A 15,133-nucleotide genomic window follows, 5' to 3' on the forward strand; every position below is an offset into this window, starting at 1 on the left:
TGATACAAAGCCTGTAAATTTGGCGGGAGGCTATGATTAAAAATAACAAAAAACATTCAAAAACTTGAATTTCTACATTTAAAGATTACGCCTATTACAAAATATCATTGTGCATTCATGGACCTTTTTGAGGGTCAGGGTAACAATGCTGGATGAGGTTGCATGAGTTTATATTCTCGTGAGAAGAAAATCAACAAAACAATTCTGTAGATATCAGGGTCATATAGGGTTTACAGCTTATTGAGGTTCCCGAGGATTCAAGTTTAAATGCAACTGGTCCACACAACTGAGTTCTCCTGGTCCACCTGTAAAGATTAGCGCAGCATCAGTCTCTGGTCATATCGTGGTAGGACTGGTGAGCACATAAATTCCTGCACCAGCGGGTCAGTCGGCTGACTTTGTGCAGTGCAACGCTGAACATGCAGCGGCAGCAGAAAACAGCAGAGGAAACGACAGTGAGATGAGGCCCCTTGTGGCCACGAGTGGATTCAAATCAATCTGAATTAGAGATGTGAAGAGTTCCAAGGTTTTGCCTTGTTTCAAGTGGAGAGGGAGGAAAAATTGAAAATTGACCTGGCAGCCTTCATTTAGTGACAATGTGCTAAAGTATCATAAAGTACGATGGGTATTCATCGCAGTGATCGTGCACAAGCAGGGGCACTATAGTGGTACAAAGGTTTTCATTGAAAATCATAATACTCATTAGTGTGACACTCAACATCAGCGGCAATCAGAAGTTGCATTAGCCAGGAGAGGGTGCCTGAACAAAATTACATTCCTAATGGCTAAAATATACACAACACATACTGGAAATGCATTTATCAGGTGTGCAGGTATCTAGAATATTCAACCGTGCACTGACATTTTTTTTTTTTTTTTAAATTCTCCATCCCCTTAATATGGAAAGCTGCATTTAGGTGACATTCCAGATATTTAGTGGATGTTTCTATTTCCCTGATTGGATGACGATCAAATTATAGGCAATTTATTATTACTAAGCAAGACCATGATGAAGATGACATAATGTAATAAAGCAACTGAATTATTCTGAATCGCTCAGTTTTATTCTCCTTACATTAAGAAAAGCACATTATGAGCAATATACAAAACCTTTTTTTTTTTTAATAATTTTCGGTATGAAGTGCCTCAAAACACACACTGACTGGGAAATGTTTGACAAAAAAATGTCTACAATGGAGAAGCTCTGTAGAGTGGTGAACCTGTAAAACGGAATCTCACTGGGATTGAACAGGTGGTACAAACAGGAAGTGGCGCGCTCCAGCTGCGCTATTCTCTTCCTCTACTATCAACATCAGCTGGGAGACAAACAGCCGTTTCACTGCAACGTAGCACTGGTCCACCTGACTCAGCTACTGTGAACACTCTTGAACTCACTGTGATTTTGTTACATCAAAAGAGTTTCTGCTCTGCTGCAGCTAAAGTCTGTAGTTGATGTGGCCTCTGTACAGACGTGGCGGACCACCGAAGGGTGGCGGGTTGGCAGCGTCTCTCATCAGGCCTGCACCGCGAGCCTCTCAATGATTCTCCTGTAGTCTTCCACCACCTCCTGATAGCTCTTCTCCAGCTCCTCGTGCTGGACTTGAGTGTCCATCTGACCCATGTGGGACACCAGCTCCTCCGGCCGCAGGCACTTCCTCATCTTCGTCAGCTCCCTCTGATTCTTCTGCTCAACAAAGACAAACATACGTCTATGAGGCTGCTCTTTCAACTGTGTTACTTCCTCCACAACTTATAAACCTGCTAGATGATGGGCAATGGCTGTGGATACGCAATTTCTGATTTGGGATTCACCTGTCTCAGCACTGATAAACACAGGACCCCTTCACACCTACTCCATTTGGTCTGGACTTCAGGTCTGGTGTCTAATTCGCCTCAGATGACAATATAATCGCGCTTTATACCAGAAGCAACCCAAAACCAAGGGCCTTGTAGGTTGAAACGGACGCTGCAGCGGAGAGGAAGGACAGAGGAGCTCTGTCCCAACAGAGAGACGAGGCGGCTGCAGCAACATTATTAGTTCCACAAAAATGGGAACATACCAATAAAAGAGACGCTCATGGTCTTGACGTGCACTGAAAGGACCGTACATGTTGAATTTGCAAGATGAACAGTGATGAGGTAATGTAGCGTTATCCATGACTCAATAGGATCACTAACAAATCAGATGATGGAACAGTTACGTTACATGCTTTACATGTGAATTTGAGTATCAGTTGAGCTTTGGTCTTCCAGTTATTTTAGTTTCATCTGACTCTGCTGGGAATGCCCCAATAACTGCTTTATGGCCAAATAGAGTGCTGCAGGGAGGACGTGTCTTGGAGGCAGAACCAGAACCATCTCCAGCTCTTTCCCCAACCAAGAGCCACAGGGATTTTTTTTTTTAACTGAGAGAAAGCTGTGGCATACAGACGTTTATGAGACTTGCTTGTTTTGTTCAGTGAGATAATCCCCACTCAACACTTTGAGTAAAGGGAACCTGACGCTCAACGATGGCAACTTATTTCCAGGCTTTAGATTACTGTCTGTACACGTCCATTAAAAAGTGCATCAAGTATCAGTAGTGAACTCGGAGTGTGGGACACGGACGGACAAACTCTGCATTTACCAAGTCTAGTGCTGCTGCATGAAAGAAACCTGCATGCACTTGCATGCAGACATGGTCTCTGGGGAAGTGTAAGAGAAGCCAGGTTTGAGCTGAAATGTATAATCCACTCAGAATTCACAAAGCAGTGGCGGCCTCACTACCATTCGTCTAACTACATGCTGAATCTCCTCAGGGAGGGAAAAACTGCCTGCATCTGGCCACCAGATCTCTCCCCGCCACTTTCCCGATGAATTCCCAATTCACCACATAGGTCTTTTTCCATGTCAGATTGCGCCTCTTTTGAGACATGCGGTTACTCTGCTGACAGCAAAGACTCTAATGGTTGGTATGCAAAGTATCAGTGAGCAGCTCAAATCTAAAATGTCACCAGCAAACAGGACGTGGGGTGTTACGTTGGTGCACAGACATCTCCTTTAGCTTTTCCCACAGTGCAGGTTTGGTGGAAACAAAGCAACAACAAAAAAAAACCTGCAAGTTCATGATATTCTGGTCACCAAAGTCTGCATCACGAAATCTGAGAATACTTAACGAGGAAATGACAAAAAAAAAAATCCCTATTTGACAAAAGTGCAGTTCTGCCGGTGAAGCGGTGCAACGGTAAAGCTACAAGCCTGAATGGCAGCGGCTTCTTGTCAAAGAGCTTTGTGAAAATGATTCTGCCTAAAGAAATGCAAATCCTGACTAATGACTTCTGCCTGAATAGGAAAATGCTTACGCTTGCTACTGCCAGAGACGCCTGTTGCGCCCTATTGTGGCTGTAACAATAACGCAGTTGTAATCTATCATTTTCCACAAGACTGGAGATACATTTTTTTTTTTTTTAATTGTAACACAATAAACAGTGACAAAACTGTAAGTGCATGCCATACAATCCAGAACAGATGTAATGTCAGGCTAACAAAAGATGGAAGGCTGCTCACTGGATTCTTGTGTGACAGCAACAGAGACGAGCTGACGTTCAGCGACAGATGAGAGCGCGTGAGGGCATCGTCTACCTGCCTCTTATGGATCCAGTTGACACCAACATTCTACTTCTGTGATTAAAAGCTCACCCTGTACGGTCCAAACAGCCTCTTCTTCACCTCCAGGCGGTACTCTCTTGCTTTCTCTTCATCACTCATGTCTGTCGCTCTCAGACGCAGGATTTCATATACCCGCCGTGCATGTTTCTGTAGGAGCGTATAAAATGGGTGACTTAAACATTTCCATATTTTCAAACGCACAAAAAGATCATTTTATACTTCTGAGCACGAGAGCTACGTTAAGCTCGTAATAAAATCAGGAAAAAGCCGAAAAAATCTGACCATTTACTTAAAAAAAAAAATCCCTGCTACAATAATCATGTGCTAACACAGAGGCTAACAGTACTCAGGGCAAAGCTGTGGAACTGGTTGCTACACATGGTTAACATGAGCTTTGGATCACACCTACGCATAGACACCACTCAGTGTGTGGAGTAGGCATAGTGGCACGACAGGTTTGAATAATGACCAATTTTAATTTATTCAAGTTTTAATTCTAATCTGACTTTGCTGTAACCATAACTACCTGAGTCTGATTAATGCGTAAATGGACAGGTTTTTCCCCCTAAAATATAAAGACTAATTTTCTGAGCGATAAGACTCCTTTCTCATCACATTTGACCATTCAGAGGGGATGATAATCCCTGGTAACGGAGGCGAGATTAGACATGGTAATACTGCGTTCCAATGACTTGTTTCTGTGATTCCACACTTACAGGGGAGTGAGTTGACTTTCTTCCAAGTTTCCACTGTGAAACGTCCGTAACCAACTGGCTTTATGATCTAGCAAACCACCAAGATTAAATCTAACACTTGTCGTAATCCAGGGAGAGTTTAAATTGTTATCTGATCAAAATGTCAAACATTCTCAGTCTTGAACTTCTTCGATGTGAGAAATAGCCATTCTTCACCCTTTTTTGATAGTTTTATAAACACTTGTAGCTTTTGTGGTTGAATTTTAAGAGGTCTTGAGTTTGCGGACATTTCCGGACATTTTACGGAGGAAAGGACTGATCTAAAAATAATCAAGCACAGGCAGCAGCCTCATACACAACCTTGTTAATTTTCAGTTTGTCCTGAGCTTCTTTGACCATGTCAGCCGAGAGGCCAAGGTGCAGCTTGTCTACAGCGAACGACGGCAGGCCCTGACAGAGCTTGACCAGCACGTAGTCTCTCAGCTTCACATAGTTCTCTGAAGGATCTTCAGCTGCAAACCAACAGCATCATACAGTTATTTTCAGACGAGTGTTGCTTGGGCTTGGTACCCTACAGATACCTTGACTTCCATTCTGGTTCCTGAAAGCAAACATTTTTAATACCGATGAATTTCCGTTGCAACAAGATTTGGTTTAATCTTTCAGGTTCTCAACATTTCACACACTCAGAACAGTTTGACAACACAAAAATATAAATCATTTTACCAAAGTGACCTCTTTCTTTGTATTAACTCTTCAGTGGTTTTGTTGTTGTTTTGTTTTTTAACTCAAATCAATTTCCAACATAAATAAATCACAACTTTTAGATTTTCTCCAGAGGGAATGAATGATTCTGTAGTATTAAAACAATTCAATCAGTGCCTTAAAAGTGCCAAAGTTTGATACCAAGCACCGACTGCCCAGATTACCCCATTAGTAGGACCCGTCTGCTTATTCAACCGCTTAGTTTTTATCTTGCGTCTCGGACCAAATTCCTCTGTGAAAGGGAAATCTGGGATGCCTCTTTAGTATTCATCCAGTGTCTTCATGCTGCGCCAAGATCTCAATCCAACAAGTTACAATAAAACCTCACCAAAGTCTAGCAAGACGTGCCGGCCCACCAAACTCACCACATCCTGGATCCACCAACAAATCTTTTAAACGGTCTGGGGTTCTTACTTTCTTCACCACAGTAAAAACAAAAGACAACAACAACAACACATAAATACATTTAAATCCAGACACTCACCTGTGATGTCTTGCACTTTGGGGAGGCTACAGTAAAATCTGTGCACGGCCTCCAGAAGCTGCGCTCCGTGACCTTCGCCTTGGAATGGAGGCAGGATCAGCATTTGGCTGTTCAGTTAAAAACAAAAATATGCAAACATAGAAGATTGTTAAAAATGTAAATGATCATACAACAGTTTCTTGTTTCCTCTGAACAGTAATTCTATGATTAATACAGGGAGGAAAAAAACAACAAAAACAAAACAGATTGTTGTCCTGATCCGTGACTAAAACTAATTAAATCAATTCACATCAAATGCTTATCTATAAAGTTGTTTTCAGATACAAATCACCATGGTTTCATAATGAAACTAAATCTAGCTGAATGGTTGGCTATCTAAGCCAGTAATTTGGCTTCTTTGGGAAGAGGATAAAGAAATGTATAATTTTCCACTCCTTTTTCATACAAAAGAATGGGAAGGCACGTGCTGCCCCAGCAATTACCTTACACGTGGTCGGGTTTTGTCTGGGTACACGTAGTAATTATAAACTGTCATGTAGCCAACAGTTGCGTAGAGAGTCTCCCCATCTTTATTGTACTTTTCAAATCTGCAGATAAAACACAAAGGCAAACAGGTCAATTACAGGCACACTCCCATGCAGTGTCCATTTTGGCTACTCTGTTCTCTTGCCCACCCCTCACCCCCAGCATGTTAGAGCAGCCAGGCCCGATGGGTACACCTGCTACAACCTGAATACATTATGCACTTAATTGGAGTACTGCAACTTAGAGGACGAGAAGGGGCTGAAGGAGGGACTGAGCTCCTCAGAATCACTTCAGTCCATTTTGCCCATTGTCAGTATTAATAGGTGCCAAGGTAAAGAAAACACTGGCAGAGGCTCTTTTTACTGTTCAGACATTGTTCAGTGTTTCAAAAGACAACAGTATTCAATTCAGCTCTTGCCCCTAAAAAAATGAAAAGGGCTTTTGGCACAAAGAAAGCTCTAGCCTGATCAACTATTCTCCTACGGGGGAAATATAATCAAACTGGCCTGGTAATTGGTCACAAGCGCCTCAAAGGGGGGCTTTGTTTTTCAATGACACAATATAGGCTTTATGGTGGTGTAGGGTGGGTGGGTGGGTGGGTGGGTTCGGGGGTGATGTCAATTAAGTAGGGCACGCACACAAGAAAGAAGTCCCAACGATCGTCGTCTGCATCGATGAAACTGGCAGTCTCAATGAACCACATGAGGAAGGTCTGCAGGCGCTCGTGGTACTCATGGAATCCTGGGCAGGTCAAGTCAGCCTGAGGCCCAGAAGACAAATGCATATTAGAGATGCACAATATCAGACTTTTGATCATATTTCTGAAACTGCCTATGCTAACGATGTCAATATCATGACTTAAAAAACAAGTTTATACAATTTTTAAAATGAGAAAAACACAAGTATCCATGGAAAAAATAAATGTTTTCCTTTACATCAAAAGCTTTTGAGAAAAATCCAAAAATCGTATTTGCTGTTAGTCTCCTCGACTGCACCCCCTCCTCATTTGACAGTTCCAATACACTCTACAAAGCTGTCCTGCTCCTTGCCCCACCCCCTCTGCTGCTCTAGCCTGCTGAGACCAAGACCACAACGAGAAATTCGAAAGCAACTGTTCTTCTGCCACTCAAAATCACTGGTTCCTGTAGTTTATGATGATGCTGGCAAAACATAGTAGTAGAAAATGGCGTCTCTTAAAAAAACAAGTGGTAACATTAGCAAAAGAAACACAACTGTAGGAGAAGTTACTGTAGACACAGACAGAACAAGAACAGGAGGATACATTAGGGGAGTTTCTAGGTGGAAAAGATATGAACGCTGTTTTTCCAACTAGATTCGGCATGTGATGGCGTCATATGTTTTGTCAGGCTGCTTGGCTGAAGCAGCTTGTCCACCGAGGACAGTACTCGGAGCTTCTCAGTGGTTGTAAATACAACAGGAAATCCAGAGTTCAACTCTCTGACCAGGCTACCACGTCACAGGCCGCACCTTTAGGCCTGACGGCGAGGACCTTCACCTGAAGGTTACGCTTCATCAAATTAGTCCGGTGTTGTTGATTAACATCAGAAGAGCAAGGAGGAGACTTCAGCAACAGACCAGTAAAGATGTATTCAGAGACGACCAACATCTGCAGGTATTCTCCTGCATCACTGACAACTATTTTAAGTTAAATCTCATCCCTTCCATTACAATGCAAGAGTAAAAACAGCTACAAGTGATTGAAGTCCACTGTAAAATCCATCCCAGATGAGCGTTCATGGTTGTATGTACCTTGTGAATCTGGTACGTGAGCTCCCCTGCCTCTTCATTGTGGACGGTGTACGAGTGCAGCAGCATGCCAAAGGGCTTGAAATTGGCCTCCTTCTCCAGTAGTGAGATGAAATCATCAGTGTTGCAGGTGAACCCGGCAGGGATAATTTCCCGGATCTTTCCTTCAATATCATCAGGCTGGATAATAATACAACATCAGTTTAGAGCACTAATAAGACCACACATCAAGAAAGTCAAGCTCAAAATACCATCCTTTTGAGGTTTTCGCTTTAAAAAACTGTAGATTTATATAGATCTCACGCACATAAGTGTTAGCATGAGGTGAGAATACAAAAATAGCACAAAATAACCTATAAATAAAAACTCCTAGCAGTTATGTTCCTGGGATAATGAAAAGATGACCATTTAGGCAATTAAAACTGTCAGCTGAGCAGGACCCCCCCCCCCCCCCCCCCTGAAAAGACCACTTAAATCTGTACATTTACTACTTATGTTAAACCATGAATATGTGATGAAGTTGCCACAATAACACGTTTCTGCTTCTCACTGGGAAATTAAACCTTATGAATTGATCTCAACTTAACAAACCTTTGGGCATCCATAATAGAGGCCTCTCCTCTAATCCTGCCAAGTGAACCCCGTCAAATGAATTTGCCCCTCCATTTTTCAAAGAGCCCCTGATACAAAGGGGCCCTACCCTTGGACTTTTTACTCAGTGAAACGTGTGGTTAGTTCAGCTGTAATGTTTGCATTGTATCCATTTCCACAAGGATTGACATGAGAACACTTTACTAAGCAGCCCTTTCACACCATTTACATGTGTGATGGGCATTATTTCGCCACAGAGACCCTTGCTGCTCAGCATTGAAAACTGGGAAATGAAGAAGGCCTGAGCAAAATGCACTACAAAAGGCTAATACAAAATACTGCTAATTCTCCCCCCTTTCAGACATCAGCTAATATCTAACTGGAGGTAATGCACCTGCAGCTGAATGCCTCTTGAGCATTGTAATTGTTCAGCCACATTTCTAAGAAACAAGGGCCATACTTAAAAGGCCATGGACAAACAAGTCTCTTTGTTCCAGCCACTCTCCTACACACTAGACACTAAATTGCACAGCCGTCCAGAATGGATGCCTCCGTTTGGCGTGAATATAACTTAACAAAGTATCTTCAGAACATTTGGTGAAAGTCTTTGATTTCTAACAATAAGCACAAAGGCAGTACAAAACTATCTAATTTGTTGTGTTGGTATTGTTCTGTCTCCCTAATCTAAACCACAGCACCGCGCTACAGTGACAATTAGCAGCCATTTACAGATAATGATTTGTTAAATACTACATTTATTTCCCAAACATATTTACACTCTTATGTTGATTATTGGTGTGTTATAAATAATTGCAGATAACTACTTCAGGCATTCAGGCATCTAGATCATGTACATAAAAGGGGCAGCTTTAAGAATTGTCTGTAAAAACAAAGTCCAGTTATGTTGGGTGTTTATAGCTGATTCAAAAAAGGAAAAAGGTGATTTTTTTCCTGAGACTTGTATCAACATGGCAGCTGTGTAAACTGCCTCCCCTCGTTCCTCACCAGCTGCACTGCACCCCGACTGTCCACATGCACTCAGAGACAAACACTCTTCAGATGCAGCCTGAACTCTGCTACTCCCCTCGCTCTCTCTAACTCTACACCAGCTGCACTCAAACCCTTAACAAGGTGAACACTCAGAGGTCAACACTGAACACTAAGTAGTGGCACACTCACTCACTCACATACAGACAGACGTCACTTTTCTGTTTATCAGCTGTGGCATCAAACTATTTTCCCCAAATCTGTGATGGCTCCGTTTACTTCTTAGAAAGTGGAACTGGAACTGGCTGTGATGGACACTCCAGCAGCGGTGGTGCTAATCACCGCTTTTCAAAAAGGTACCAGCACTTTTTTTTTTAATAGTATTTTAAAAAGTTTTCACGAAACATTTTCCCTGTGAAATTGTGCATCTAACCATTATAGTTTTTTTTTTTAAACACCAAAATCCCTCTCTTCCTGTTCAAAGATTTAAAAATTTGACGATTTGATGAAACATTTTGATGTTTGTGCTAGTTTTACAACCAATGACAAAGCTTCCTCTGATTTTCATGTCTACTTCCCATCCACAACGTGTCCTTGCCCATGTATTTATTTTCACACTTTGTAAAACTTTCCCCATATGATGAGATTTTTTCCCAACAGTCAGTATTTGGCAGCTAGATTAGTATATTTTTCGGACCAGAGTGTTGATACAATATTACAGCCATCATTTTAAAAAACATTTATTTAAGTACAAGTATGTACAATAATACTAACAGACTTGTGCCTGAACAGCTTTCTGGGAAAACCCAAAAAGCAAAAAGTGAAGTGAAAGCTCCTTTATCATTTCTGGAATTGGATTCATTTGATGATGGCAATCGGCTCAACATGGTTTCCCATTATAATGACCATAATAACATGAACAGAACAAGCATGAATGTCACATGACAAACAGATATTAAGTCCAACACAAGTTTTAATAGTCCTGCTAGGGGTGCTAGAGCATTAAAATGGAGAAATGAAAGAAACACTAGTATTACCTCCACACAGTCAAACGTCTCCGTCACTTTTGAGGAATATTTCACTTTGAAGAGGGTGCTAAGGTTTCCAGCAGTGTAGAAGAGTTGTATCTGAAGACCTTTGTATCCAAAAGCAACCTCACTGGAGAAAAAGTGAGTAAAATCAGTACGTATCCCAGAGAAGTGAGATATTTTACAAGGAGAGTGTCATGCAAATATTTAATTCATTGCATATAAGTACTGTTAATCAGTCCAAAGCATGAATGGTTTAGCCTCCTTAGCCTTTACTGGGATTCAGGAAACATTCACTGACAAGCAAATCTGTTAAATATGTTGATGAATCAGTTTTGATCGGAAATTGTATGTGTGTGCCAGGCGATGCGCAACTGGTAAAAGTAAACCCTCCCAACATAAGAGAGCAGAACACAAACAGCCAAACCATCTAACAGGTAAAGACAAGTTGAGAAAAAAAGAATGCTGGAGAGGAGATTGCCACTTCAGGGTTTAATGTTTTCTCAAACAAAATTAAATTCTAAAAATGAATCTTTTTCACATGTATTTACTTATAAATGAGTATTTATATCTTGACTTTTCCACATAACAGCAAATGTGGAAAAGGTTCCATGTTTCCTGAGACTTATCAAATACTTGATGATGATCTAAACACTCATTTAGCTTTTTGCTCCATTATGCAAAAAGTCACCAGCGGTTTATGTTAACATTGATTTCGTCATTATGCAACTTTGTGATTGAGCTTCACTGGAAATTGTGCACAATGAAATAATTAATGACCTAATTACTGAAATTCCTTTGCCCTGATTGCAGCAAGTGCAAAAATAACTAATGCTAGTTTTGGCTAATTTAGAGAATTGCAGCATGCTACTGACAGCTTTCACACAGACACAGGTGTTGCTGACAATGATGTGGCGTTGCTCATATCCAATAATATTAGTGTGCTCTGTGAGACTGGAATTACTGTCATTAGGGCGGGTGTTTATAAGGACAAACGCACTGGACTGTGGCTATAATGATATGACATAAAACCAGCTTCATCTTTAATGTTGCAATGCTAAAAAGCCATTCATAAGATGGGTATCATTTCATACTAGAACTGTTCTCACTACAGTAATAGTGCTGTACCTGTGTGGCTATAAAAAAGGTTAATAGGTAGCCTGGTTTTACCTGGCATGCATAAAAGACCTTGTGGGAATTTAAGTTAAGTGCAAAGCTGAATTATACCCCTTTCACACTGACAACCGCGTGCCAAAGCGGGTTTTTGTACCCATGTTTGCTTGGCATTAGGGCGCATTCAAGCTTCCAGCAGACGCAGGTCTGAGCTCCCGCTGTGAGGGCTGCGCGCCTGTGTTTTTCTCTCTCATTTGTCATCGCACTGACAACGTCATCATTACACATAAAAGTGCACTGGAACACTGCGAGGTAACCACACGGCAGCATGGATGTCATTGAGTCAAACATTAGTGTTGTCGTTGCTCTCAGTGTCAGCGTTTTCCACCGGCGTGCAGGTGCGCTCCGGATGGTCAAACCCACTCCCTCAAAATGCCAGTGATGTTCCCATAAATCACAGTGTCCCTTACGGTTCCAGAAATCCGCTGCCGGACCTCCTCTTCACTGTGGATGGCGAGCAGCTCACAGACTTCACAATCTTGCCAGTGCGCTGCCATGATCGGTAAAAAAGTTGTGAAGATCGCGATACAAGTTGTTTAACATGGTCGCGCTTGCGTAGTTCAGGTTAGGGTTCCCCGGTTGGTGGTAGTTCCCAAGCAAAGATTAATTCACGTAAGATCATACACATGTAAATTGTTTGAAAAAAAAAGGAGTGAAGAGGAGTCTCAAGGACATCAACAGGAAGACTGATTTGTGGCAGAGGCCAAAACTTTATAGAGAGATGAGTGAGCAGCTCTCACAGCGCAGCCCAGCCCAGCCCAGCACAGCCCATTTATTTTTTCCCCTGGAGCTTCCACGATGACACCCTGACAGGCGGCACAGTGACGGAATCAGGATGCGACAGGAAGGTAGATCTACATCAACAGGTCATATCGCACGAAACCTGAGACAACGCAGGTCGCCTTTATCACACTGCAGGCGACCCGAGGCGATCCACTAACCCGGGTCAATTGGCGGGTCGAATGCCGAGTCGACCCTTTCAGAGTGCCCTAACACCTGTGTTTTTGGTTGCAGTGTGAAAGGGGCTTTAGAGATGTGTGAAAACTTATGAGTTCCTGCATTTTCCCTTTCAACAGTGAAAAATTTGTATAAATTGTTCACAATAAATTACAAGGTAGAGAAATGATGGAAAAAAAGAAACTCACTCATCTCCAAAAATTTGATGGCTGTACTCTGGGTGAAATGTAGTGCCGTCATCTTCAACATCCTCTGGAAACCGAACTGAAGACAGGGTTCATAGATCAGTCAATTACTGATTGTAGAATTACTGATGAAATTAAATATAAATTAAACATACTTAGTTTCAAGCTTATAGCTTCGTTGGTGTCACATTTGTATTCGGCCAGTTTCTTCTCCATTGTGTTTGCCACTGGAGAAAAATAAAACATGCTGAATGAACATTTTGGCAGAAATCTATGCACATTACATCCACCATAGCTGCTGACAGGGATCAGAAACAAGACAGTGCTGACACTTGTTGGCAAGTTTGAGCCTGTCGGACCACAAACCCCCCCAGTGCTGGAAGGCGTCAATTACACTATGACACACACTCAATACTGCTCAGTTATTTGAAACAGCTCCGCTGGATTAAAACATGTTGGTTTACTGAGCTTCCTGTTGTTCACTATCAACAACCCCTCTAGCTCGTTACTAGCAACTAGCAGACGCATCAGCCCCTCTGTGCACACATGGAGCGAGGTAACTTATTTGACGACTGTCCGGTTGAAATCCAAATTTTCATCTTCACATTCAACCGCATCGTAGGCACACGCTGCTGGACACAGCCATTTATTTCAGCTTGATAGCATGTTGATAGCGTTAGCAGACAGGCCCCTGCTGCCTCTTCACTGCACTGTTAGCTTAGCTCGCGCTGTTTTGGCCACAGCACGAGTCTATTTCCGCTCGCGCCGGCTAACGGCAGCACCGTCGTCCGTTCGCCGGTAAACGTGCTCTGAAATGAAGGCGATAGTCGTAAGGAATTAAAGAAGTCCACCACTTACCCGCCATTTCTACACGCTGTTGTGCGGAACTCTGTTGTCCCAAAAGACCCGCGGATTCATCAGGACTTCCGGGTCCGCGTGTTTCCGTGAAAACAGGATGTAGTTCCTCCCCAACAAATCCCCCTGTGTTTTTACTGCACTGATTTATTTGATTTGGAAGTTAACAATATATTACTGCAGTATTTTTGGTGTAAAAAAAAAAAACAACGAAAAAAAAAGCCAGATGAAGTACAGAATAAATGCTGGATGAGATACACATGAAAAACAAACATTTAGTTTAGTGTGAAATAATCTAATAGATGTTTTGGATGATTAGATGTTCATGTCGGTTAGTTTGATCAAATGGCGAATAGGTCAAATATTCCTGTTTATTTGATATGTCGGAGAGAACATCTTTTCTGATGAGGATATCAAAAATCTTTTATTTTGAGCTTCTGTAATTTTTGCTAAACAGCGGCCACTGTGGCCACAAGTGACTTCAACTTTTCATTTGTAAAATGGGAATTATTCAACAATACATAGGACATCGTAACAATTATTAGATACACACTCTCAAAACTATATTTTTAGCTATAGTATTAATCAAATACAGCCTAGATTATTTTACATGTATCATAATTGTTGTAATGTAATTGTTGCTTGACTAACAATTCATTGATTCTTTAAGTGATTGCATTCTAAATAAACAAAAAGGGAGTCATGTACAGATAGAAAAAAGATTTTTTCTATCATCATCACCTTCAAGTCATACATCAAATAGACTCAAGAAAAACATTGTATAAGGAAACATTATTATATAGAAAGACATTCAATAGAATGTAACTAAGTTTCATGAGTTGGAATATATGCTTAAGCTGAAATAGGCATATGATAAGCAGGAAATTAAAACTTAGAATTCAGCTATTTGAACTAAGAATTTGACCACACCTCAAATTCTCTGTGAGTTTGTTTCATAATGGCGACTCTTGATATTTAGTTTTGAATGTCAGTAATGAAAACAAACTTGGTCAAGATAACCTGAGATGTCCACACGGTTTGTAATGTATCAGCAGATCAGAAATGTACCTCGAGTGCTTCATAAACCAGCAGTAGTATTTTAGAAAGAAAAATTGTTGACACACAAGATGCCAGTGTAAATCTGTGATAGAGCAGATGTGTAAGTGACTGAACACGCTCCACCTTATTTGGACAATTTTGTGAAAATATAAACTCCTCCACTCCAAAAAAAAATTGGGCAGGCTCGACTACTGTGGTGTCTCAGTAAAATAAACAGAAATGAGGTGGGGGCGGGGGTTAGCTTGGGCGATGCTGTGCTATCATCCCAGTCAGCACTTGATTACCCCTTCTTGAACACTACCACTTTTTTTTTTTACAGACCTTTGACAATGAATTGTGTCTGAATGGCCCCGATGCATGCAGCTTGATCTCTGAACTTCAAACTACAGTCATTTAGCGTTTTCGAGGAATAGC

The 15,133-nt window shown here is 41.5% G+C and overlaps 1 protein-coding gene across 1 annotated transcript; it reads right to left on the reverse strand.

Moving 5' to 3' along the window:
• Positions 1-1,043: 1,043 nt before the first annotated feature.
• hat1 (histone acetyltransferase 1) lies at positions 1,044-13,802 on the reverse strand. The gene is made up of 11 exons (XM_086220672.1): positions 13,664-13,802; positions 12,961-13,032; positions 12,809-12,884; positions 10,500-10,620; positions 7,888-8,064; positions 6,756-6,877; positions 6,075-6,179; positions 5,593-5,699; positions 4,704-4,855; positions 3,679-3,795; positions 1,044-1,684 (listed from the first exon to the last, which is right to left on the reverse strand). The coding sequence occupies exons 1-11, from the start codon at positions 13,668-13,670 to the stop codon at positions 1,514-1,516; spliced, it is 1,227 nt and encodes a 408-aa protein (XP_086076798.1). The 5' UTR covers positions 13,671-13,802; the 3' UTR covers positions 1,044-1,513.
• Positions 13,803-15,133: the final 1,331 nt, after the last annotated feature.

This window comes from Aulostomus chinensis, chromosome 12 (assembly GCF_037954235.1).
Source record: "Aulostomus chinensis isolate RoL2024-O1b breed Wild chromosome 12, RoL_Achi_v1.0, whole genome shotgun sequence".
NCBI lineage: Eukaryota > Metazoa > Chordata > Actinopteri > Syngnathiformes > Aulostomidae > Aulostomus > Aulostomus chinensis.